This window comes from Lethenteron reissneri, chromosome 28, assembly GCF_015708825.2.
Source record: "Lethenteron reissneri isolate LAM-NWPU_2019-01 chromosome 28, ASM1570882v1, whole genome shotgun sequence".
Lineage (NCBI taxonomy): Eukaryota > Metazoa > Chordata > Hyperoartia > Petromyzontiformes > Petromyzontidae > Lethenteron > Lethenteron reissneri.
In genome coordinates, this window is record NC_083806.1 from 7,303,902 (window position 1) to 7,327,808 (window position 23,907).

Sequence of the window (23,907 nt, forward strand, 5' to 3'; positions counted from 1 at the left end):
TAATGGGTGAAGTGGAGGAGGGGGGGGGGGGTCCCATTCAAGTCCTTGCAGCAGAGCCCATGCCTACCACGCTATGCCACTGTCCTTCACTGACTGAGTGATACATCAAACAGAAGCCCGGTGGAAGTCGCAAGGTTCTTTTTCAGCAGGATTCTGCATCGGGATGTTTAGCACGTTCATCAATGGGGATGTTTATGTGCGGGAAGGGAGAATGCCCCAAGAAATGTCACAGTGAAGCACGCTGCCTTGCCTGCTGCTGTACTGCCATATCGCTTTTCGACACTTTGAGCGTCTCCCACACATGACAGGAGTTTGCGCGTCACACGCCTATTCCACCTATCACAGTGCGGGGTTTACAGGCAAACGCTGCCACCGCCACCACGGCTGGCTTTGCTGTCGATACCCGTCTACCGCCAATAACGCTGCGACTGGCGCGCACGCACTCGCATAACACTTGCGATTACCGTGTCGACAATTTCTGTTTTTACATTTTCCGCAAGAATGTTGTTTTACTCAACATTTGCTTTCAATTTCGAGAGCCATTAGCTTTCTTTGCGTTCATCCGAGTAGGAATTCCGGACTGAGCTAAGCCCAGGATTTAATGTCTCCTTGGCAGGCCGACCTTGAAAAGGCGACAGCTGATATCGGCGGCGCGGGGTCCCGCATACCGATCTGCGTGCGACGCCTCCCCTGACCCATCGCACGTGCTCCAGTCATCATCATCATCAGCAGCAGCATCAGCTATGACCAGTGATGCACTGGCAGATTAAAGACCTCATCTAGCCGTTGCTATCGCTCACGATGCTGCGAAATAACGATCCACAGGGCACCTGCGCACGAGCCGATTTCATTGCTCATCTCTCTCTAGTGGATGTGCTCTGGGAATCGTTCCCTCCTTTGGTGGCCACTCTATTACTCTTCTGCCATTTGTCTCCTCCAGCGACAATGTCGCACTCGAGTCTGCTCACTTTTGTTAACCGCTCGCAGAGTAATTTTCCTGCGTATGTCATCGAATCCATTCGTTCCTCTATCTATGAATGTGCATCTCCCCATGCGCAGTCAAGTCTAAGAATTTCGGTTAGATACTGCAATGCCATAATTGCCTCTCTCCACGCTTCTTTGCGCAGTTTTCATGCATTTTTTTTTATTGTAAAAGACCGTGTTTCTGAACGATGTGCACGTCACAGCGTGAAGTACGAAATGATTAAGAACTCTTCGCTCGAGGCCACATTGGTATGCGTTGCGGGCGCACAAGTGTGCGAGCTCCAGCACGCTCGATGAAAAACGGCCTCCTGTAAAACGCAGGTCTCAACAGGTTTTCAGACCGAAATCTCAAGCAGAGCGAAAAGCGGCCGCACCACAAGAGAGCCACTCGAGTGCATCGATAAAACTCGCCTTTGTATTTGGCAGAAAAGTGACATCTGAAATGACTTCTATGCAGCGCTCACGTTGGCCAGGTGGGAAAAACGGGCTGCAGAGTACGGCACGCAAGTGAATAGCGTGCGATTCCAAGATTCCACGATCCATCATCCCCTCCCCGGAGTCAGTAAAATGAGTACCCTTTAGTGGAGAGTCAACAGCGGCCATCCTTATCGAGGCCTGCGATCATATCATGCCGGAAATCTCTCCTGATCGTGTCAGATCTGAGATGCTACGTAAGGAGGAGCACTAATCCTGACTAGTGCGTGGACGAGGAAGCGAGCAATTGCAGGGCTGTGCCTTTACCGTTACCTTTCGCAATCTCCACCGGCTACTCGCAGCATGTCATCCCCTTACACGAGGGCACGCGCACACACACTAATCCCGAATCAAACCGCATCCACCGAAATCGCACATCTCACGCGCAGAGTAATCCGCCCGGCATGAATTAACTGAATAACTCACCCCATGTGGATCTTTTTGACCGCTGAAAAAAATCGGAAATGTATTTTTTTTTAAGAACCATGTAATCTTTTTTTTAAGGGATGATGGGAGATTTGTTTTGACCAGCAGCTGTGCTGGGCTGCTGCCAAGGCTGTGTGAATCATCACGCCTGATGCTTTCGAGTCTTAGCCAGATCCACGGGATTACTAGGAGGAGGCAAATGTGCGGAGGAGGGTGGGTGTAGGAAACCATAGCATGCAGTGAGGGTGTGTCTATGGCGAGAGGCCTTCATAGACGGCTCGCTAACAGCACTTGCCCCAACAGTTTGTTAAGGCTATATGGGGGATCTTTTGTCTTTGGCGGCGAGTGGTAGTGCAACGAGTGGTAGTGTAGCGGCGATCCAGGTTCGATTCCTGCTCATGGCCAACACCAGTGATGATTATCTGAACCAGTCCTCGGCCTCCCCTAGGTCGACTCGACCTCAATGAGTACCTGGTGCGAGGTGTAAAAACATTGCCACTGGGGAGCAAAAGGTGGCTGGGCATGGTGCTGGCCACCCATCCGCTCGTGTGCCGTGTCGTCCTTCATAGGTGCTCACGAACAGCACTTGCCCCAAAAGACCGTTAGAGGCTATACGGGGGGTGGTCTTTGTTGCACGGCGAGGGACGATTGGTAAAAGGTGCAGCCCTGCAGTTGCTTGCCCGTGCCACTGCTGGTGGAAGGGCCTCCACTAAAGGGAGCTCTAGAAGTGCCACTCGAGTGGACATTTTGGCCTACTCCTCCATGGAGGCCAGGCGTCTTCCAAGAGACGGGAGTACCTGTCGATCGACTAACCATGATGCACCCATTCGTACCGCTGGGTGGATAACAAGCGGCGGGGGCGGGGTGGGTGGTGGGGATGGGGCATGATTACGAAAACATGCACGATTGTTTTTGACTGCTTGCGCCGGGAGATCAAACCAAAACTGGCGGACCAGTGAGATTGCAAGTCCAGCGGCGCTAATCATTACACCGTGGCAGCATGTGATGGGTAGTGCACGGTACAGCGTGCGCGGTTGCGAAACACAAGCGAGGGAATTATTACGAAGGTCCCTTGACGGCAACAACAAGAGCCGAGAGTCGCAAATTCTCTGTCACGCAACTGTGAGCGAGAAGAGAGAAAAATGTTAATTTAAGAATCCAGCGCCAAGGGAAGGGACGGACAGAGGAAGGTGTCAGGTTCAGCCGGGGGATGAACGGAAAGAGGATAGGCGCCTCGCAAGGGAATCGTCTCCACCCCATTGGCTGTTCGCCGACCAAATTTTGTAAAGCCATATTCGATCACTTTATATTTGTACGTGAAGAGACATTCATCATATGAAAAAATTAACCCGTAAAAACAAAGCTTTTCACTATAAATCCTTATATGCGTGGCATCGGTTTAATTTTATTATTCATTTCTGTTTTTCTTGAGTAAGAGGTTCATTTTTATCACATTGGTATTTTAAATTAAATATAATTTTTTTTTCTCCTAAAAAGTGGAAAATGTAGGAAAAACAATTTTCACGAAAATAAATTGTCACGCATAACGAGTCTGTGTGCAAAATGTCAGCTCGATTGGATCACGGGAAGTGGGTTAAAAAACGACCGAAAGATTTGCACGGTCGTAAGCGCGCAAGCAAGCAAGTGAACTTAATACAAAGGATTTAAAAAGTGCATGCAGGCTGGAATTAAATAACAGTCGTGATACTTGGGCTTTATAGACAAACAAGAGGGCCTTTTGGGAGCTCAATGCTCCCAGCATGCCTTGCACCATCACATGAGATCACCAAAGTGCATTATGGAAAAATCTATCGTGAATAATGTAACATTCGGATGTCAAATTCAATCAGCTGGGTGTCTGGAAAGCATAGTCGTAAAAGATATATTTTGATCACAGCGAAAGATCTGACAGCACGAGCTCAAATGCCAAGTGCCCAGAAAGAATGGACGCTCGAGTGAGAACGGTGGGGGTTCGAGACAGTGGTGGGGTTCGAGATGGTGAGCTTCTTGAACCAAGTCAGGGGTTTTACGCAGTGGTAAAAACTGAGAGGGCAGTGGGGCAAGAAGTTAACTACCTCTCCTAGTACGCAGAACGTTGTGGGGGTTCAATACCGACCTTGACGACGGTATATTTGGAGTTTGCATGTTCTCCCCGTGGTAGCGTGGATTTTTCTCTGGGTCCTCTGGTTTTTCCCTCCATATTTAGAATCAACATGCTTCTTGGGAGTATTTGGCTGCTATAAATGTCCATGTGATGAACCGCTTCGTAGAACTATCATTTGTGGCCAGGTGGCTTCTGCAAAAGAGCTCTATAGCTCAGTGGGATTTACCTGGAAAAAAAAAAGTTTAAAAATAGTCTCGTTTAAAAAGCCCAGCGGTCACCACACGTGCCACCTAACTATATTGACGGTCAAAATCCCAACCGAGCCCCTTCCTCAGGCTTTGTGTGCGGGTGTACCAGAGCATGCCACCTTCCAGAAAGCAGGCATTAAAAAGTGCCTCCAATGATGTCCTGTATGACGACAGTCGGCATGATGTCTCTAATATGCATAAGTTCTCCAATCCCTGCGATTGCTCTTTCTGTCTCGCAGTGTTTTCCCAAGCGACGTGGACTCCAGCTCGGGTAGGACACACACCACGGAAAGGGACGAGAGACAATGGCCAAGGCTCACGACGGAGCGACAAGCCGAAGCAAGAAACGTGCCCGGGAGGGCGTCCACCACGGATGTGGAGCGGTGAAAGTCAGCTCGCGTGTGTGCATGTGTGTGCGTGTGTGTGTATGTGTGCGTGTGTGTGTGGTGCCAGGCGTATCGTTGCATCGCAGCAACTTGAGAAAACGAGAATGGCTTGTGGAGGCCTTCATCCAACAGTAGATTTGATCGCGGCCGATGAAACAGTCGCTCTCAAAAAATAAATGAGGTCGTCACGCCGCCGGTGCCCTTTGCCAGCTTTCTGGAGAATTGCAAACGCACCGTTGACAACGGACTGGTGTAACCATCCTTAATCGGATACCCGTTTCCAACGAGGTTATGAATCTCAATGGGCTAAAGCCTTGTTAAGTGGCATTTATTTTTTAAAATCTGGATTATGTTTTTTTTTACCCATCAGGTGTCAGAGATCAGGTTATAATAGATTCCACTGTGATTGTTTAGGCAGGGGAAGCGCCCAACCCTCCAAGGAAATACACCTCCCCGACAGCCGCCTTTCAAGTGCAAAGGCGGGTTAAACGCGTCGCATTGAACGTGTTGCGTTATCAGGGAGAAGAAAAATAAATAAAATAAATCAGCAGAGCGTTATATCTTTATGGGCAACAAGTAAACCCGTAAAAACAACGTTTTTCACTCTAAATCCTTTATATGCGTGGCGGCTAGAGTTATCTCGTCCTCTGGCTTGAGATGGCTGCAATCTATGGGTCAGATGATTGTCTGCCAGTATTAAGCAAATGGTAATTAAATATTTAATTAGTTTTCCCTAAACAGTGTAAAATTTTGGAAAAAAAATTTCACGAAAATTAATTGTCACACACAACGAGTCTGTGTGGAAAATGTCAGGTCGATTGGATCACGGGAAGTGGGTTAAAAAACGAGCGAAAGATTTGCACGGTCCTAAGCAAGCAAGCGAACTTAATATAAAGGATTTAAAAATATATTCGCCTGTGGAGGACGCGGGGATCGATCCCGCGACCTTTGGCATGGGAAGCGAGGGCGCTACCAACTGCGCTACTCCACCACGGCCTGTGGAGGGGTTACGCTCTGGGCTCTTGCACTGTGATGTTCAGCCAAAGCCTTGAATGCGTTCTATTTGAATGTGTAAAATAAAAAATTTTTGCCTAAAAAGTGTAAAATTTTGCACGGTCCTAAGCAAGCAAGCAAGCACGCAAGCACGCAAGCGAACTTAATACAAAGGATTTAAAAATATAGGTCAAGCACTACGGGCGATGATGCAGGAGAGAGGGAGTGTGGGCGGGCAGCGATGAGTGCGAAGGTGTTGGAGTTGGTGATTAGCAAACGGTAGTTTTTCATAAAATTTACGGGCCACGTGCCGCGAGGAAAACCAATCAGCCACCCCCCCCCCCCCCCAAAATAATCCACAGAAAGGACACGGAACAAAGTGGGCCGATGCCCACCCCACATCTTCCCAATGTACACCGTTTTGAAATAAAATAAACTAAGTGCCGAATGTGTAATGTGTCGTTCGCTTTTGTGTTTATTCGCAATTTAGATATCGGTTAGAATTCCCGATTTCCGTGACCACCACGCAAAAATCCTAGCATTAGTGATTTGCGGATGCAATAATTCACCCCAGCCCAGTCATTTATTCAATGGTAATGATTCTGCTCTGCCATTGATAATAATAACACCACCAATTAGACTGTGCAGGATCTTCTCAAAAATACACCCGAGTTTTCATTACGTTTCCTAAAATAATACACGTACAACTGGAATTACAGTTTACAAACCACAACGAGTGAGCGCGGCATCCACGCTCACACAAAGACGTGTTTACTTGTCTTTGTGTTTACATGATCTAAAACTCCCAAACTTCTTCTGGCAGCTAAAATATCAAGTTGTGTGCATGTATTATTTTAGGAAACAATGTGATGAACATTCGGGCATATTTTTCTGAAGACCCTGTAATGTTTTAGCCATGGGAAGAAATTGGAGAACCCAGAGGAAACCAATTCAGAACAGTGGGGAGTACATTGAAACTCGACAAAGAAAGGCCACCCAAGTTAAACATCAAACCTAGGTCCTTTGTCCTGTACAGCCACGAGTGTTACCGCTGCATCACCCTACCATCTGCTCACAACCGATGATGCTGGTGGTGGTGCTGCTGTAAATAACGTGTTTGTATATGCATAGAATAGATGTTTATTTGACGAATTGCTGCACCGCTGTTGCTCCGAGCAATTCGTACAAAACAGGCAAGGAAGGTTCAAAGGTCGTGCCGGAGCGTGGTTAGCGTGGCGATGGTGTCGGCGATGAGCGACGCTTACTTGTTCTGGGTGGAGCAGGGCCGCGTCAGGTACTGGCACATGGGCAGCAGCAGGAACGCGAACGCGATGGTCGCGAGCACTGCAGAGGGGCGCCGGTCAAGAGTGGGTGCACAAAAAACACACAAAGACAGACGCGTGCCGTTTAGACCAGGGGAACCGGGCCGCACAGCACGAGGTGAGCGGTGAGTCCGCGCGTGGCCTGCCCCCATTGTTTTATTCACAACTTCCGTCCGCGCCTCTTTCCCGCACTGCGCACTTGTCTCAGCCACAGTTTTGGTGAACCCACAAGCTGCCAACCCCTAGTAGCCAAAATGAGTTAAAAAAACAAACGTTGCTGGAGAGCTTCTTTGAAAATGGGAAAAGACTCAATGGTGACCCCCCTCCCCCTGGTCCGTGGAAAAATTGTCTTCCACGAAACCGGTCCCTGGTGCCAAAAAGGTACCGCTGGTTTAGACCGACGGGGACGTGCGGACGGGGGGCCCAACCCAACGAGTTGGCGCCACCACTCGCCACACATGCACGCGGGAGTTTTTGTTGTCGTTTCCGATCGATTTCCTTCATTGCTGTACTTAACCTCGTTCGGTTTTGCCTTCGTCGTTTCGGTGACCCAGGTGAGCCTTGCAAAACGAGACCCATCGCGGATCTCCTTTTGAGTTCTCGCCGCGGTCACACGACATCAAGCGTGACCTTGAATCGGACGTAGACCGCCACTCGGCGAGAGGGCGGCAGGGCAGGTGCGCGGGGGGGGGGGGTTGAGCCGCAAAACACCGCGCGGCCGTCTGCAGCTCGCGAGTTTAGCGAAGCCGTGAACGGAGGGTGTCTCCTCGCCTGTCGCACGGACGAGACGTGCGTCCCCGAGCAGGTGGAAGGATTATCCCCGAGCGGCGTAATCTCCATCTCGCTCGGGCAATGGTCGAGGAAGAGCCTCGGGGATTATTAACTACGTTCGCGGTCACCCGAGCGCCGGCTAGGGGGACTCGGGCTTCGGCGAAAGGCAGCGGAGGGCACTCTGGTTGTGTTGACGTATTAAAAAAATACGATTAACGCTTACACAGGCACTCCTTTATTACCACTTTCCGGATATATGTTTTGTCTTGTAATCACAATGTTACGGGTTAAACCCCTGTTGGGAGAGGGAGGGATCGGCAGGGAAGGGAGGAAGTTGACCCAGCTCATCAGCGTATTGGGATCGATAAAGACAGTACCGTTTTGTCGGACGTCAACGGTAGTTTTTTATTTTTTTGTTCTACGCGACTTTACCGAAAGACCCAAAGAATATTAAGTGAACGGTAGTCCGTCTTACAAAGAGAATGACCCCTGCTCTGTGGAAATGGGAATTAACGACGACTGGCTTAGGAGCGCCGACGAAAGTGAAGACGCCAATATGTTTACCAATTAATTTGTATTCATGGCGCAAACATTGTGAGTTGGTGACGATTCTTTTTAAACCAGGTGAGAACCCGTGTCTGGGTGAACTGGTAAAAACAGCTGTGACCACGCTCAACGCCTGGAGGAGGTTCAGTTATTTAACATGCATCTGTCCGTTGAGCTCAAAGCCAGCACTGCCATTAAAAACAAGCTGGCGAGCAGGTCCATTAAGGGAGGGGGCCTCAATTTGGCGAGGAGATTTCACTGCACTCACAAGACAGGCGTTTGTGCGAAAATACACAGACATACGCACAACCGGACGCAAGCATTTCGCGCACTTGCTTAAAAGAAATTAGGGAAAAGGCGCAGCCCTGCAATTGCCCCCATCGGCCGGCTCTCCTGGCACCGAGCACCGAGCCAATGAAGAATCGAGCGAGTGAGCGAGCGGAGCGAGGAGCCGGCGGACACCTTTGTCTTACCCGCGGTGCAGATGGTGAAGACGACCTGCACCGAGTCGAAGAAGAAGAACATGACGAGCAGCGACACGGAGGCGCCGATGGGCAGGAAGAGCGCCTGCGTCGAGTCTATTGTCTGGATGCCTGCAGACGGGGGAGGGGGGGGGGCAATAGTGGGGGGCACAGTGGGGAAAAGCGGTGGTGGGTGGAGGGGGAGAGCAGAGCGGAGGGAGAGAGAGAGGGGATAGCAACAGGAGTAGTAGAGAGTGGACATGGAACCCGTTAGTGACGTAGCATGGCCGACTACCAGGATTAATTATTATTAATCACTAAAATGACAACACAGCTGCTTTGGCTGCTGTGACTTGGGTCGGCGGATATGGCGAGTGCATGGGCGTAGCGAGTCTGGAAAGGGCCCAGGTGTATTTAATCAAATGGGCGCCCCCCCCACACCTCACCGCCCACTACCCCGACCCCCCCTTTCTCTCCTTAGCCCAGTGTGCCTGGGCTTCTTCGGACCACGGGGGGCCCTGGTGCAGTTGCACCGCCTACACACTCGATAGCGGCGCCACTGCCGGGACACGAATGCGCTGTCATCGCAAGGCGCGCGCTGTGCGCTGCAAAAGCAGGATGATGGGGAGACTTGTCGACTCTGTAAAAATCCCCGCGGGAAATCTACCCGGCGAAGCTGTAAGCTTTGTGAAGTCGCTCTTATCGGGATGGTGGCAAGTAATCACAGGAGGGAATGGTCCGAGTTGACTGCGAAGGGCGCGGGCACAGAGCATGACGAAGAACAAACTGCAACTCGCCGCCTGAATTACTCACGCGCACTGCCTCGTAACGGGGAAGGAAAAAAAACTGGGAATAAAGTTGGCTAATGTTTCACATGATGGCCAAATCCTTCGGCAGCAGCGTAGGGAGGAACACCGACTCAACCGATAGAGTTGGCGCCGAGACAAGATTCTTCTGATCTAAAGCAGCGTCAATAATGATGGAAACATTGGCGAGAGCGTTTTTTGTTGTTGTTGTCTTGTGCCATCGCATTAGGGTCCAAGCTGAAGCTGCTCTAATTTATTTTTCTGAAAAAGTCATAGGTTTTAAAAAAATGTTGAAATGTCTTAATTGTAGCGTCTTACATTTGCAGAGAGCCAAACACTGACCAAGATTATGTACGTCGGTGGGAAGGCAGTTCCTGCCCCATTCTTTTTTTACCCAGTAAACCCACCACCACCTGCGCAGAAAATAATAAACCGGCAATTTGGCTTTGGTTCATCAGCTGTTGTGCATCGTGACTTCGTGTCTTGTATCACGTAGTGAAATGGATATCCTCTGACTTCACTTTGTATCATTAAAGGGTCCGTCTCACAGCTGTTCAGATAAGTTACCAGCCATGTAACAATGAATCCCCCTCCCCACCCTCACGTCCAGTGAGTGCAGTGGTCCCTCGGTTTACGATGCCATCGATTAACGATATTTCGACTAACCATCCGCCCTCCCATGGGGTCCCATTGTTTCTATGAGCGATACATTTCAGATTAACGATACGTTTACGATATCACAAGGACCCGCCAATTTTGGCCAATCGGAGCGCTCCTAAGTGGCCTAGACAGCAGACCTCAGCCAATCAGCGACACCCATTTACGAGCGTTTTGAGAGCAATCGGCTACTAAGATGTTCAGTGTTTAATGTGCGTTGCTTATCAAAACAGCTATCTTGACTACGTAATGTTGTTTTTAAACACAAAGTATTCACCCCTGAATCTCCAGCGGTCCTCATGGGAGAAGACTCTCCTTCCAAAATTGATTTTCTCCCACCCCAACTTCTCCATCAACCCCTCACGCTATCCATCTACTTAGCCTCCGGTAAGAATTTTTATTTTGTGCTCTATTTATGCATTATTTATCCATTTTTTTATTCATATGAATGCTTTAATATGTCATTTTCGCGTTCATTTATTAAATTGCGTGTTTAAATATGATAAAACTGTGTTTTTAGGGTGAAAAAGGGTCCGCTTTATGATCGTCTTGGAACAAATTAAGCCTTTAACATGTGTTTCCTATATTCAATTAACAATAATATAATTAACGATGGTTGTCATGGAACCAATTCATATTGTTAACCAAGGGACCACTTTATATGAATTGTCAGGCTTCACGAATTGAGGTTCGTTAAATTACTCGATTCTCTTTCGGGCCTTGTTAGTAACGCAAGTCCCGTGTGGTGTCTCTCATTAGTTGCATCATCCTAAAAACGTAACATTTGCAAGTGACTAACGTGCATACACAGTAAATAAGTTATTCTTATTTGCACGATTCAACGCGACGATTTCAACGGTTGGCAACGTACTGTACGAAAGGAGTTCAACATACAGACGTACGGACTGTGCCGAAATCGAACTAATTAGAAGAAGAAAAAACACCGACGTTTGACGGACGGCAAAGAGCACCAACCGCGTGAAAAGGCGAATCAATCGCTTATCGCGGTGGAAGGGTGACGCGGGCTAGCCGCGACGGCCACGAGGTGGCGCATGCCAATACGTCCCGCGATGATGTCACTGCTAATCTTTTCGGCTTATTCGCGAATTAGAACCGCGGCTCGGTGACAATGCAGCGAGCGACAGCGGAAAATTAAAAACGCCGGAGTTAATTATAAACACGCGCGGCGCAAAAACGGGGGAGACAAAGCAAAAGCCGTTTCATTACAGACGGAATGAAACGTCATTTTTTTTTTTCTCTTCTTACAATTTTTGGCAAATTTATTCAACCGCGCTTTCAAAGATACACCGCGAATGAAATTGACAATGTCGACGACAAGAAAATTGAAAGAGCATTCGCAGGATGTCACGTTATTTGGGAGGGGAAGTACCGTGGCAGAGGGTGCGGGGCACACCGTGCCGCCGCAAAAACTCTCTCCGCGTCCACGTTCCGTGACCCTCAAGGGAATTGATAATTGTCGTGATGGACTAAGTGACCGGTGGACGGCAGCATGGATGGAGAGACTATTTTCGAGGTGAGAAATCCGGCCGCTGAAGGAGACGTGGGGCAGAGCACGTGAGTGCTTGTGCGATGTGCGAGTGACCGAGCGAGCGAAGAAGGTGAGTAATTGAGTCAGAGAAGGTGAGAGCGAGCGAGCGTGATTTTTTTATGGACACCATGTGATGCTCGCAAAATCAGGAAACGCGCTCAGCCCTTTCACTGGTCGACTCAAGCTCTCGTAAACTCTTCATTTGCCTGTATAACCCAAGGGGCAAATGCTTTACCGTTCCTCCCGCAAAAGTGGCGATGCCAGCAGAGAAAGCGACTCGCGATTCAAAGGTTCGGGGGGTTCAAGTGCCGCTTGGGTGTCTTACTCGGCCCACCACATCACCCTTCGTGCAAAGCCTTCGTCAATCCACTGCTGGATGAAAGCCTCGCCAATGCCGCATCGGTCGTTAGAAAATGCTGGGCAGTGGGTTAATGGTGAATAGGTGGTAGTGGGGGGGGGAGAGGTGGAAGGCCAGACCGATTCCGATAGCATTCTGCTACTGATGTTAGCCGTGGTTGAGATCAAAATTCAGGTCGCCGGGTTTTTTTTTGCGGAGTGTGCTGCTACCACTTACGCCAACGGTTTGGCTACGTATGTTGTGAAATAAGTTCAACACATACGTACACCATCTCCTTGTCCCGGGATGACTCGATATCATATGTAGCAAAGATAAACAAACTAAAAGGCAGCTCTCACGAGGAGCTATTTTTACCTCCATCTGACCCATTCCTCTGCGCAACCGCTCGTCCGGCGTGGCGCTGCGTTTACGTTCCGTGCGAATGCCACGAATAAAATGGCACCACTCGCACCACTGGACCGCTGGGGCCCGCGGGTCACGACGCGTGCGCATGAACACGCAGCCACACGGGGCGGCGGGGGGTTAACCATGACGGCCTCCCTGCCGTGGTTGACACGAGGACCCCCGCACCAGCAGCTCGTCCGTGGCACGGCATTTTTTTCGGATGCTCGCGATTGCTCGCGGCTGCACGCCGATGCACGCGGTTGCTTGTGGTTATTTCCCAGTGTGTACGCGCGACGTGGCATGTTTTACGCGAAGCATACGCTGCGTACTGTTGTTGGTGCTCGAAGCCCCCGTGCAGTTGGGAGAGTGACCGCCGCCCTCCTTGTCCTTCTCTCCGGGGCCTGGCTCATCCATGTTTAGGGACCTGCCGGTGGAGAGGTGGTGGCACGGGAGAGACAGTGACACAGACGCTCCATTAACAAATGCAAATGCTCAGGCTTAAACAGATGCAGCAGTGAAGTGTGATGGATGAGTGGGGCTGTCAAAGCAATGAGCAGGCAGTGTTAAGATTCAGGTCGAGTCTGGACTTCAGCCGCCTGTGATTACACCGAGCGCTCAAGTTGAGCGAGTTGATGGTCGCAGGTCCATCGCCCCGACTTCTGGCACAGATGCTCTGCTAACAGAGAGTCGTATGCACAAGCTGACGTTTAAACAAACTTGCAATAAAGTGGCGGCCGGGCCCAGGTGTCAGAGCTGTGAGTCAGCACGGGTGAGATCGTGGGATAGAATCCTTGAGTTTCAGGCGCACTGTGATTATACCAGGTGATGAAATGCAGCAAGTGGATAGCCCCTAGTGACTGCAGTATTAACATCTGTATCAACAGCAGCAGAGCTGTTGTGAGTGCGCAAATGTATGCCTTATCTTATGAACATGATGTACACCAAATGGAAAAATTAAGCTAAATAATATATATTTTATTTTTTCAGGTAAGGCCCACTTGATTTATATAGCTTATTTTCAGAAGTGACCTGGCCACAAATGATAGCACAACGAAGTGGCTTATCACGTGAAAATGTATAGCAACCAAATACTTTAAATGCATGTTTATAAATGTGGAGGTGAGAAAAATCCACGTGATCATGGGGAGAACATGCAAACTCCAAATGTACAGGTGAAAGGGTTTGGGATCAAACCCACGACCTCTTCCATACCAAGCGAGGAAAATAACATCTCGCCACCGTGGCATCCTATATTGGGGACGAGACCCACCAAAACATGTGTACATATAACATGCATTAGCACAGCTTCAAAGGAGTTTAAATAGTGCATAGTGTAAAAATATCTTGCCAGGGCATGTATAGCCAGACCACCTCCATACATTCAGGTCAAGAGTAAATATGTTCAAAAGACTTGCCCCCCCTCCCCCTGATACCCCATCCCCCTCCCTCCCCCATCCAACCTCCACCTCCTCCTCCCTCCCTCCCCCACCCGTGCCTTCTAATCTCCACCAGTTCTGGGTTGAACATAACAAAGCGTATTTAACGTGAGAACTAAGGGTCAGAGCAACGCAAACCATCGGTAACATCGGTAACATCGCGTTCCGTCCGTCTGACAGGGGCTGACGGATGCAACTACAAAACCTCAAAGAGTGGAACCACTGGGACCGCAAGCGCACACACGGGGCGGATGGTGGGGGCACAACACTTCGGGTAAACAGATTTGCGCACACTAATAGAGAGAGAGAGCATAGTGCTCACTGTGAACCAGTTCACCTGCTTTGCACAATGGCCTGCACAGGGGGACAACACAAATAAGTCTCCTGAGAGGCGGACAAAAACGTTAGTTAGCGGGGCAAAACGTTCTCGAAGAAATACATGAACTAAGATGTTTGAATTGAAGTTGGTGGACAGGTGGTTCAGAGGTTAGAACGCTCAGGAGCTGGCATCGCCAAAATCCTGGGTTCGAATCCAGGTTTCATCGGCCTCTTGATTACAACCGAGTTGTCAAGTGCAGTCAGTTGACGGTCTTGGCCAGGTCATCAATGCCCACACCAAAAAAACTAAATTTGGCAATGCACTGAATTCAACTAAATGTCCAGATGCGAGAAGAAATCATGAGTTTGATGGTCATGCGACGAACACTTCCCGCACCTCCGATTAGCACGGTTGACTACGTACGGTGCGAAAGAGGTTCAACATACCATACATGACGAACAACACATGGCACAACCCAAAAAACGCAACCGGGAGCCAAGAAAACTCTGGGTAATAGCGTGCATGTAAAAAACAAAACCCACGTAAATAATTGCGTCTAAATATTTCCCAACAAAAAGTAGAAAGATTTTTTTTTCCCGACACAAGCATGGCCCTTAATTCCCGAGCGAATGAGTATCACCCGCTCCGACAGAAAAGCATTTCGCATGGATCTCGGTGAACAGGAGGTTTAAACGGTTTCCATTACGCGGCAGACAGCAGGCGAAGGCATTAGTGCCCTTTGATGCCAATGGATCCCCTGTGTGGCGGCCAGCTGGGACGGTACGGACGGGCCCTTGTCCGCAAGTCGCACACACAAACAGGGACAAGTCACCAATGCACATAAATCATATTTGCTCACACACGTGCACATACGCACAACAACAGCCACCGTTCGCCACTGAGTGACGGAGATGTCACCCCCACAGCGATTGCGCCAGGCGAGGTGTGCTTTTGCGACCACGTGAGAGGTGTCCAAATTTTACTGGCAGGCTACAGGGCACAGAGGCAGGTGTTTAAAGTTAACGGAGATGAGTGAACCACCTGTACTCCCCACTGTGCCACACAAAGACAAAGATCCCACGTAAAGCCTTCCCAGACTATTTGGGCAAGTGCTGCTAGCGAGCAACTTTGAAGGCCGGTACGGTACACGAGGGAGTGGGTGGTGGCTAGCACCCCGCCCGGCCACCTTAGTCTCCTTCGTGCTGATATTCAAACGCTGTACCAGATACTCATTTAAGACACATGCACTTATCAAATTTGCACACACATCCCACAAGCGAGCTCGCACATGGATGCACGCATACATACAAACAAACACACGCGCAGATGCACACAGGCCTGTGCGCACACGCCCCCACACACATGTGCACGCACACACGGCCTATTGTGCTGGAGCCCTTTTGATTAATGCCACGTTTTGGAAATTAAAAAAAGGCAGAAAAAAAACAAAAACGCACCATTGGAACAGGAGAGGGTTGGCTCTCAACATTATAGCTGCTGGTGATGATTACAGGCGCACGCACGACCCCCCTCCCCCCCCCACCAGGAAACTAGATGCTATTACAAGCTGTGAATAGAAAGGTTTATGTAAACCCAGGAAACTAGATGCTATTATAAGCCATGAATTGAGAGGTTTATGTAAAGCAAGACTTTGCGCGACTGCGCCTGCATCTGTGACGCCCGTGCAAAGTCAACGCGCGCGCGGTCCACGACTTCATAAATTAAACTCAACGACGGGATTCATTGAGCAATGGAGAGGTCCCCGCACCGCCTGACCGGGCCGACTAACTCGGCTCGCTTGAATTTTAGCGGTGGAGGTGTGGGTGGGGGGGGTGTGAAAAATAAAAAAATAAAAAACATCGGGCATAGAAAATGTTCTAGAGGTCGGAAAATATGTTGCCGTCCCAAAAACTCTCCCTCCGTGTCCACGTTCCGTGAGCCTTTCGGGAATTGCTAATTGTTGAGATGAACTAAGTGGACGGTGGGTGTTCGGCGGCATGGACGCAGAGAGATTTTTCGGGATTGTAAATCCGGCCGTTGAAGGAGATGTGGGCAGAGCACACATGGCTGCCTGTGCAATGTGTGTTTGTGTGTGAGCGAGCAAGCATTAGTGCGCGTGAGCGAGCGAGGCGAGTGAGTAATTGCGTGAGAGAGCGAGCGAGAAAGTGAGAAAATGAGTGAGAGCGAGCAACTGAGTGTTAAGGTTTGGTACCTTGATCAAAAACCTATTTTTGTCGTCTATGCCACCGTCCACTGGACACGAGTTCGCCTCAACGAGCAACCAGCGGACAGCAGCAAAGACAACAACAAACGGCGAGCGAGTAAATCTCACCGGAAGCTCCCGTAGACGATGAGCAGGATGGAGATGAGGAAGGTGGACACCTGGCTGGAGTCCACCAACGAATATGCCCTGTGGAAACACACACACACACACACATTGGTGTCGTCGTCGTCAAAAGGACCAATGCCAGAAACATTACGACGAGCAAATTCATTGATTAGGAATACAACCTGCACAGTGGAAGGGGGGGGACGAGGAGGGTTGCCCTCTGACAATGATGGACCGAGAGCAATGACGCCTGCTGACGACGATCGTTACACTTGGGGTTCACGCATCACATCACATCACGCATGTGTCAGGAGTTTACCAATTAAGCAAACGGGTAGGTGCGGGGTGGTGGGAGGGCATTGTTACGGTAAGGCTAAAGACACAATAAAAATCTAAATGGCGCTGAATTCAACTAAAATACCATCGGCTTACGATCGCGGACCCCCACCCTCGAATCGCGTCCATGGAGGAGGTGGAAAATTGTCACAAGCATTTGACAAACAAAAAAACATCGCACAATAACTGCAAAGTTACGGGAAACTAATCCGGCGATCATCGAAAAAAAAATAGCGGCGACTCTGCTAGTTTACCAAACCGTTGTTTGCACACTTATAGCAGGGCCCCTCCAACCCCAGTAAATCCGCAGTGAGTGTTAACGCTTTTTTGTCCGCTTAATTAAGATAAACTAAAGCTGTAGCAAGCAGGTACTGATTACATCCCTGTACCGCAGAACTATACCTAACAATACTCCAATCTCTTGTTATTTAAGGCACCCAGAGCAGCACACGGCGGACCCATCGGCCTTATTTTAACCAGGTGTGGGGCTAATCGTGTCATCTTGTTATAGTACAATGAATGGAGTATGATTATGGTGGGAGGGGGGGGTGTGGTAGAGGGTTTAAAAATAACTCCATGGGCATACAATCCTCTAATTTTGGAATTGGCCCAAGGCAACCGGATACACTGGTCTACTCTTGAAAATTACTTCGCAGAGCCCTTGAGTTAAGCCAGTCAGCAGCATGTCCATTGAGACAATGCTTTTCTTTTCATAGGAGAGGCCTGGGGAGCTATAAATATAGGGGTCAAGGCCACCTTTTTCTAATGCAGGAAGTAAAATCCCCTCCCCAATTATAATCCATTTGTCCGAACAGCTTGGGGAGGCTTACACCCCAGAAGGAGGATTTGGCCACGGCTGACGACATCGAAGATGATGTTGATGATGACTCCATTTGCGTATTTCGGTGTTATTTCTATCCTGAGATGAAACGAAAATATATATATATACTGTTGCCATTCTTGCAGCAAGCCGTGTCAACAATCACCCTGGCAGAGGACATTATTGGACTACCGTACTTCTCGTGGTTTCTTTTTGGTGCAGCAGTTGGCAAGTGGCTTGAGACCATCGATTCACTCTGCCGAAGAACAGAGCCTATTCAACAAGGCATCTTAAAAAAACTGGATGCGAATCTAGGATCTCAGAAGCGCGGGCTCATTGCTCCGACGCAATATCTCACAAAATGTATTTATTCAGCACGAAAAAAAAGAACAGCGGAATAAATAATGAGCACATCAGAATTGCAACAGGGGGCCACTCGAGGCTTAGCGCCACTCTCCACCCCCACACGCCGACAAACCGCAGCACACTGCACGGATGTGGCAGCTGCAACTCAGGTGGCAGCGCAGGGGTTAGAGGTCAGGGACGGCGAAGGTCGCCACCGCCAGGCTCGCGGTTCGACTGGGGCCACCAAAATCGTTAAATCGTTCCCGTCGCCGCGGCTCAAACGCGACGTCAGCAATGGTATCCAATTCATCACCCGCGCTTCTGAAGGGTTCTCAATGTGCAGGCATCTAACATGCCTTCACAACCCTTCACCCATCCCCAAACCCATCCCATCCACCCCTCCCCCCGACAATAATCTTGAATGTGCATCTCCAGCTATGGTAGCGAAAATGTAACTCCTTTCATATACCAACGACGTAGCGCTCCCCACGACCTGATGACTTGACACAAATTCGGGGGGGAGGTGGTGGGGAAGGGGGGGGGGGGTCCACGATTCGATTACATCCAAAAACAACTTTCCGAGGCAGAAGCCCGCAAAGGACAGAAGCGACGGCGGGCAGGGTGGAGTGGGAAAACCCATCAATCACCCACACAGCGGCGCCATCGGCCACACGCACGCGGCCGAGAAAGAAGAGCCCCCCCCCCCCGCGTGGTGCCAACTCATCCCTCTGTGAAAACAGGTGGAGGGCTTTGTGCCAGGCAGGGCCCTGCGGCATCGTCACACCTTGCCTCTGTCACAACCGGGGTGGTGGTGGTGGGGGGGGTCGCTGTCGTCTTGCTAGGTTTACCTGCTGCACCGCCGTGACGACACCCACAGCGGACATGTCAGAGATCACTGTGGAGGTTTTAGCGTTTGCGCTGCGGGGTCCGGCTCTCCACCCTGCATTATTCGGGTTGTGCCGCTTTGTTGCTGTAGTTGTTTGGCACGATGTCTAACGTGTCACTGCACATGCCAGTGAAAAGTCTTGAGTCAATTCCCGAAGCTATAATATTCCTTCGTGGCCACTGACCACAACCTTTACTACGGGTCAATTAAGTTGTTTTTTCTGTTGACTGCTTGTCGTGAGATATAAAAATAAGTATTTATATAAACAGAGAAGAGCCCGTTGAGAGCAGTAGTTTTATTTTCTTTCACGGAAGATCTGGGTCAAAATGTATTTATTGTAACAGCAAGGGGTCTAAGAGTGAAAACAATTCACAATTTAGAAAATAAAGAAACGACATGGGAACACAACGCTGAAGCAAGACAAATTACCGATTCAAAGTAACAGAATACATTCAATAAATACTTGGGGGAAATACCCACGACACAGAAAACACGATGATAAAATCGACACACGAATAAAAATGTAAGCGTGGGAGCATTTTGTGGAGGGAACACACTGCCCAAGAGGATACGCTCCGCGGAGATGTAAGCACTGAAATCCGCTCGTGTGTAGGAGCCACGTGGATTGGTGCATCGCGAGAGACCCGTGAGAAATGGCGATGGCCTGGGAAGGCTCCATCCGCGTACTCCGAAAAAGGGCCATTGCCCAAAACGTCGCCGACCGTATAAGATGTTTCTCATCAGGCCACAGCACTATTGACGGACTTGAGTTTTTGTTGAGTTAATCGTGGAATGTGACACCACTGCCAATGCAAGATCACCAAATCATTTGTTTCATTTTCATCCAGCAGTGGATCTATCCATCATGGCTGATGACGACAAAGGGCATTGTGACTTAACACAAAAAAAGGCGACAGGCCACGTGTAGTTTAGTAGTTCTGTCAAATTACGTAACATTATTAGAAATATAACACACCCGCACAAACACTGTTTGATTATGGCATGATGATTTTTATCGGTTGCATCTTTCGATGTGTGCGTATATCTGCAAATGCGATTCAAAACGTGAGGCGACCAATGTTCCGCTCTCGGATTTGCAAAAACCGGTTCGTTTTCCTACTGTAGTACAGTATTTGCAAAGACGATCCCCAATAGTTTTGATGACTGCATGTGGTTTGTCTCCATTTCACATCTTCCCGTTAAGGAATTACCCAAGAGAGACGATGGACAGACACACCGACAGATAGGCACACTGACACAGAGACAGAACAGAGACAGATACCAGGAGACAAACACCAACAGATACACAAATACAGCCTAAACAGACTGTTGGGGCAAGTACTTCTGGCGAGCATCTATGGAGGCCGGCACAGCACACCTATAGCAATGTTTACACATCGTTTCAGATGTAGGCGTCCTAGGGGAGGCGCAGGACAAGTTCAGATAAATCGCCACTGATGTTGGCCTTGAGCGGGAATTGAAACTCGGGTGTGGCTGGGTTCGTAGCGCGCCGCTGCCGTCTTTCCACCCACCCACCCACAGGTACGCACTCACAGAGATAGACACCAGCAGATGGGCAGCGTCGTAATCGGCCAATCAAACAAGAGGGCAGCCTCAATGAGCTACAGTAAACCATGGCGTGAGAGCCTCGCGTGTCCTTTGCCCACCAGCACCTGCACCACACCCGTGCTCCGCTTTACGTAATCAGACGGGCTGTGCCAGGTTGTTTGGACTACGGGTCACAAATCCACGTATCGTAGCGTGATGCATCTCGTCCATCAATGCCGTGTCCTTGCACGAACCATTGTGCGGCCATCCCAAAACGTTTGCTCAATCAAAACCAATTCGGCGCGTTGCTGTAATGGTGCGCACGGCAGGTGTCACCGTGCTTGATTTATGGACCCCGCTTACGCACGCTCCGACGAGCCCAAGTCAGAGGAATGCATTTATTACGATACTTCGATTCGTCGATTCAAGAGCCGCTGTTATGCCCACCACGCATGTATCAACCGTGCGCCACGCGCAAACAAACCGAGCGTCGAGTTTGGCAAGTTCGGCAGGGTGGCGGCGCGGTGGTTGTAACACTGGTGTCTTAACCACAACAAGGGCCTGGGTTCAAATCCCAACTCGTGTCATTCTGTGTGGAGTTTGCATGTTCTCCCCCCTGTTTTTGCGTGGGCTTCCAATGTGTTCTCCGGTTTCCTCCCATCGTTAAAAAAGAAAAGTTAAAAACACACACTCACACACATTGTGTAAATGGTATTGGCCAAACATTTCAATGTTTAAAGATTACCTGAACACTACTACATTGGAATAAGACGTGGAAACTTTGCCGACTAATGCGAGAAAAAAGGCCGAAAGAGAATCGTGAGATCCAGCGAGGTTTTCCTGGGTAAACATGCATACATAAAATAAAATACGTTGCAGGTAATGTTGTTCATATGGTCCCCTGCAGCCACTAGTGGTGCTACATTCACCACAGTGTTGACAAAAATAATAATATTAGATTGACTTGAGACTACTAAAACGTGAAACATTACCAAATTACCAAGTCCAACTTCAAGCGAAGGAATAATGGAAATCGAATCGGCCGAGTGTTAATATAAACCTTGGATTATTCTTACCCTCTCTCCACGTGTTAGATCCTTTTGTAATGCATTTACCCAGGTAAGCCTCTATTTTTTTTTCACTAGGTAAGACCCACTGTGCTGTATAGCTCTTTTGCAGAAGCCACAAATGATAGCTCAACTAAGTGGCTTATCACGTGGAAATTTAAGGGAGCCAAACACTCTAAACAGCATGTTGATTATAAATGTGGGGGGAAAAACCGGGGGACCCGGAGAAAAATCCACACGGCCACGGGGAGAACATGCAAACTCCAAAAAGATCACGAATTGTCAGTGTCAAGGGGGCGACAGATGGTTCAAGCCGTGGCCTTTAGGGCGGCTTCTGGAAGCCACGTGATCGCTGGCAGCAACAAAAGATGGAGACTCTTTTGAAGGGGACCCACATTCGCCACTCAAAGATGAACTTGTGTTACATAAAACCAATTACTGAAACTCTTTTTTTTTAAAACGGCCTATTACCATATTCCATTACCGCCATTGCTGAACAGCCGAAAGAGGGTACATTCCCCAGAGGACGTGCACCATGGTGATGGAATTAATTGACAGTGGCTCAGCATAACGACCACAAGAAAGGTTATAACATGGCTTATAACCAGCACCGCACTGCCTCCTCCGCCCACACCGCCAAGTGGCGAATATCTGAGAAGGTACTGGGCTTCACCTAGTTCAACTAAAGCATTGAATAACTATCCTTTGCATAGTGTAAACATCAGCACAGGGGGGGGAGGGGGGGATACAATAGTGGAATAGTGCGGTGCTATCCACACCACCCACGAGGACATCGTGCCAGCCTTAATTTGTGCTTGCTAATAAAAATATGGAGGGGCAGCGGGGGGGGCCTTAGTCTTCAGGAGAGATCAACAATTACACATTGCCCGCCCACTTTTACACAGCCCCGCCCACTAGTGCACTAGTCGCCTCCCACAAAGTACGAGGCCCTCCCCCTCTTATTGGGCCCCGCCTACTCCTCTGCCAACCACGACCACTAAACAGGTAGCCCCCCCTTGCATATCCATCATCGGCCGGGCATCAAGCCAGAAGTTTTGTTTAAACGAGGACGAATTCTTGAAACTGGAAAATGGTTTGGACTGGGCACGTTCCGGCCAAAACAAGGGATCTGATATAGCTTTAGCCAAGTGAAGGTGCGTCCTTCAGGCGCTCACAGATCATGGGGCCAGACCAAATATTTCACCTGTTGGTACCACCGGAGATGCAAAAACTGAAGTCGTACCAACAAACTTAAATCACCAGTGAAAAGTGAATTGTGCCATAACCTCATTTCATAACCAATTTGGAGTAATAATACACTTTTACAAGTATAAAAAAAGGAATATATAATTACATTCCACCCACCACCATTGTTACCGAAATCTATGCTTGCCCACGGGCTACCAGTGACTCGTCCCCAGGGGGTGGAGGATCAATGCGGGAGCACGTCATAACAACCCGGTTTAAAACCAGTGCCGACTTGCTCGCTTGTTTGACCGTTTAATTTGCTTTTCGCCTCTGTCGAGCGTGCCGCCATCATCCCTGCCGGCCAGCATGTCCGAGCCGCCCAAGCCCGCCGCTCTACTTAACTCAACAGCCAAAATGATATACGTAAGCTGCGTGTGGCGAGCTCTCGGCCTAATCCGGCGGTTCCCAATGCATGGCCCCGCGACCCACTGGCCCTCTGCAGCGAGCTGGTGGCCCGCAGGCCTGTTGCAGGTTTTATTCGGAGAGACGCGTGCTTGGCGCATCATGGTGCGTGAAGAAAAACCCACGTGTGCCCCTCTCTCTCTGTAAGCCCCAAGCAGTCATCTCGGTATGCTTCTTTGTGCACTTTTGAGCTTTTTATACCTCTATATTTATATCTATTCACACACACCCAAAACGCGAAAACAGCAAACAAACCCTTTTCTTTGGACGACCAGGGCCTCGCAGTGTTTTCATGTTGCCAGTTCTGCCGTCACCCATAACCCCTGTGTGTTTACTATCGCAATTGTGCAAGCCCAGCGACTCGGGCCTAATCCCCAATAAGCTTAGCAGCGATTTGTGCGTCCGCCACAACAACAAAAATAGGTGGCAACGGGAATGAATGATCCTCAAGACCACGTTCTCAGACGCCGAGATTGGTTTTGCTTCTTTCACTCGCAAGAGTCCCCAAGCGTTTTGTCCCAGGCTATGCGCAGATACGAAATACGTAGGTTTAAATGATGAACGTATAGCTCTCATCACGAAAGATACCAATGTATGGGAGGAGACAAATTGTTTGTGTGTTGGACAGGGGGTGGGGCAGCGGGGTGGTTGGGGGGGGTCTTGAGAGGGAATGAGATCCTGCCGTTGTTTCACGTAAATGTA

General features: G+C 49.4%; 1 protein-coding gene across 2 annotated transcripts in view; it reads right to left on the minus strand.

Annotated features, from left to right (window-relative positions):
• SPPL3 (signal peptide peptidase like 3) overlaps positions 1-23,907 on the minus strand; it is an 86,537-nt gene that overhangs the window by 8,512 nt on the left and 54,118 nt on the right. Inside the window, exons 2-5 of one of the 2 annotated variants that reach the window (XM_061562008.1) lie at positions 16,557-16,634; positions 12,790-12,893; positions 8,728-8,847; positions 6,881-6,959 (exon numbers count right to left, since the gene is read on the minus strand). In XM_061562008.1, the coding sequence (XP_061417992.1) occupies positions 6,881-6,959; positions 8,728-8,847; positions 12,790-12,893; positions 16,557-16,634 (381 nt within the window). The remainder of the gene's footprint in view (positions 1-6,880; positions 6,960-8,727; positions 8,848-12,789; positions 12,894-16,556; positions 16,635-23,907) is intronic. The other variant, XM_061562010.1, reaches the window with a different exon arrangement.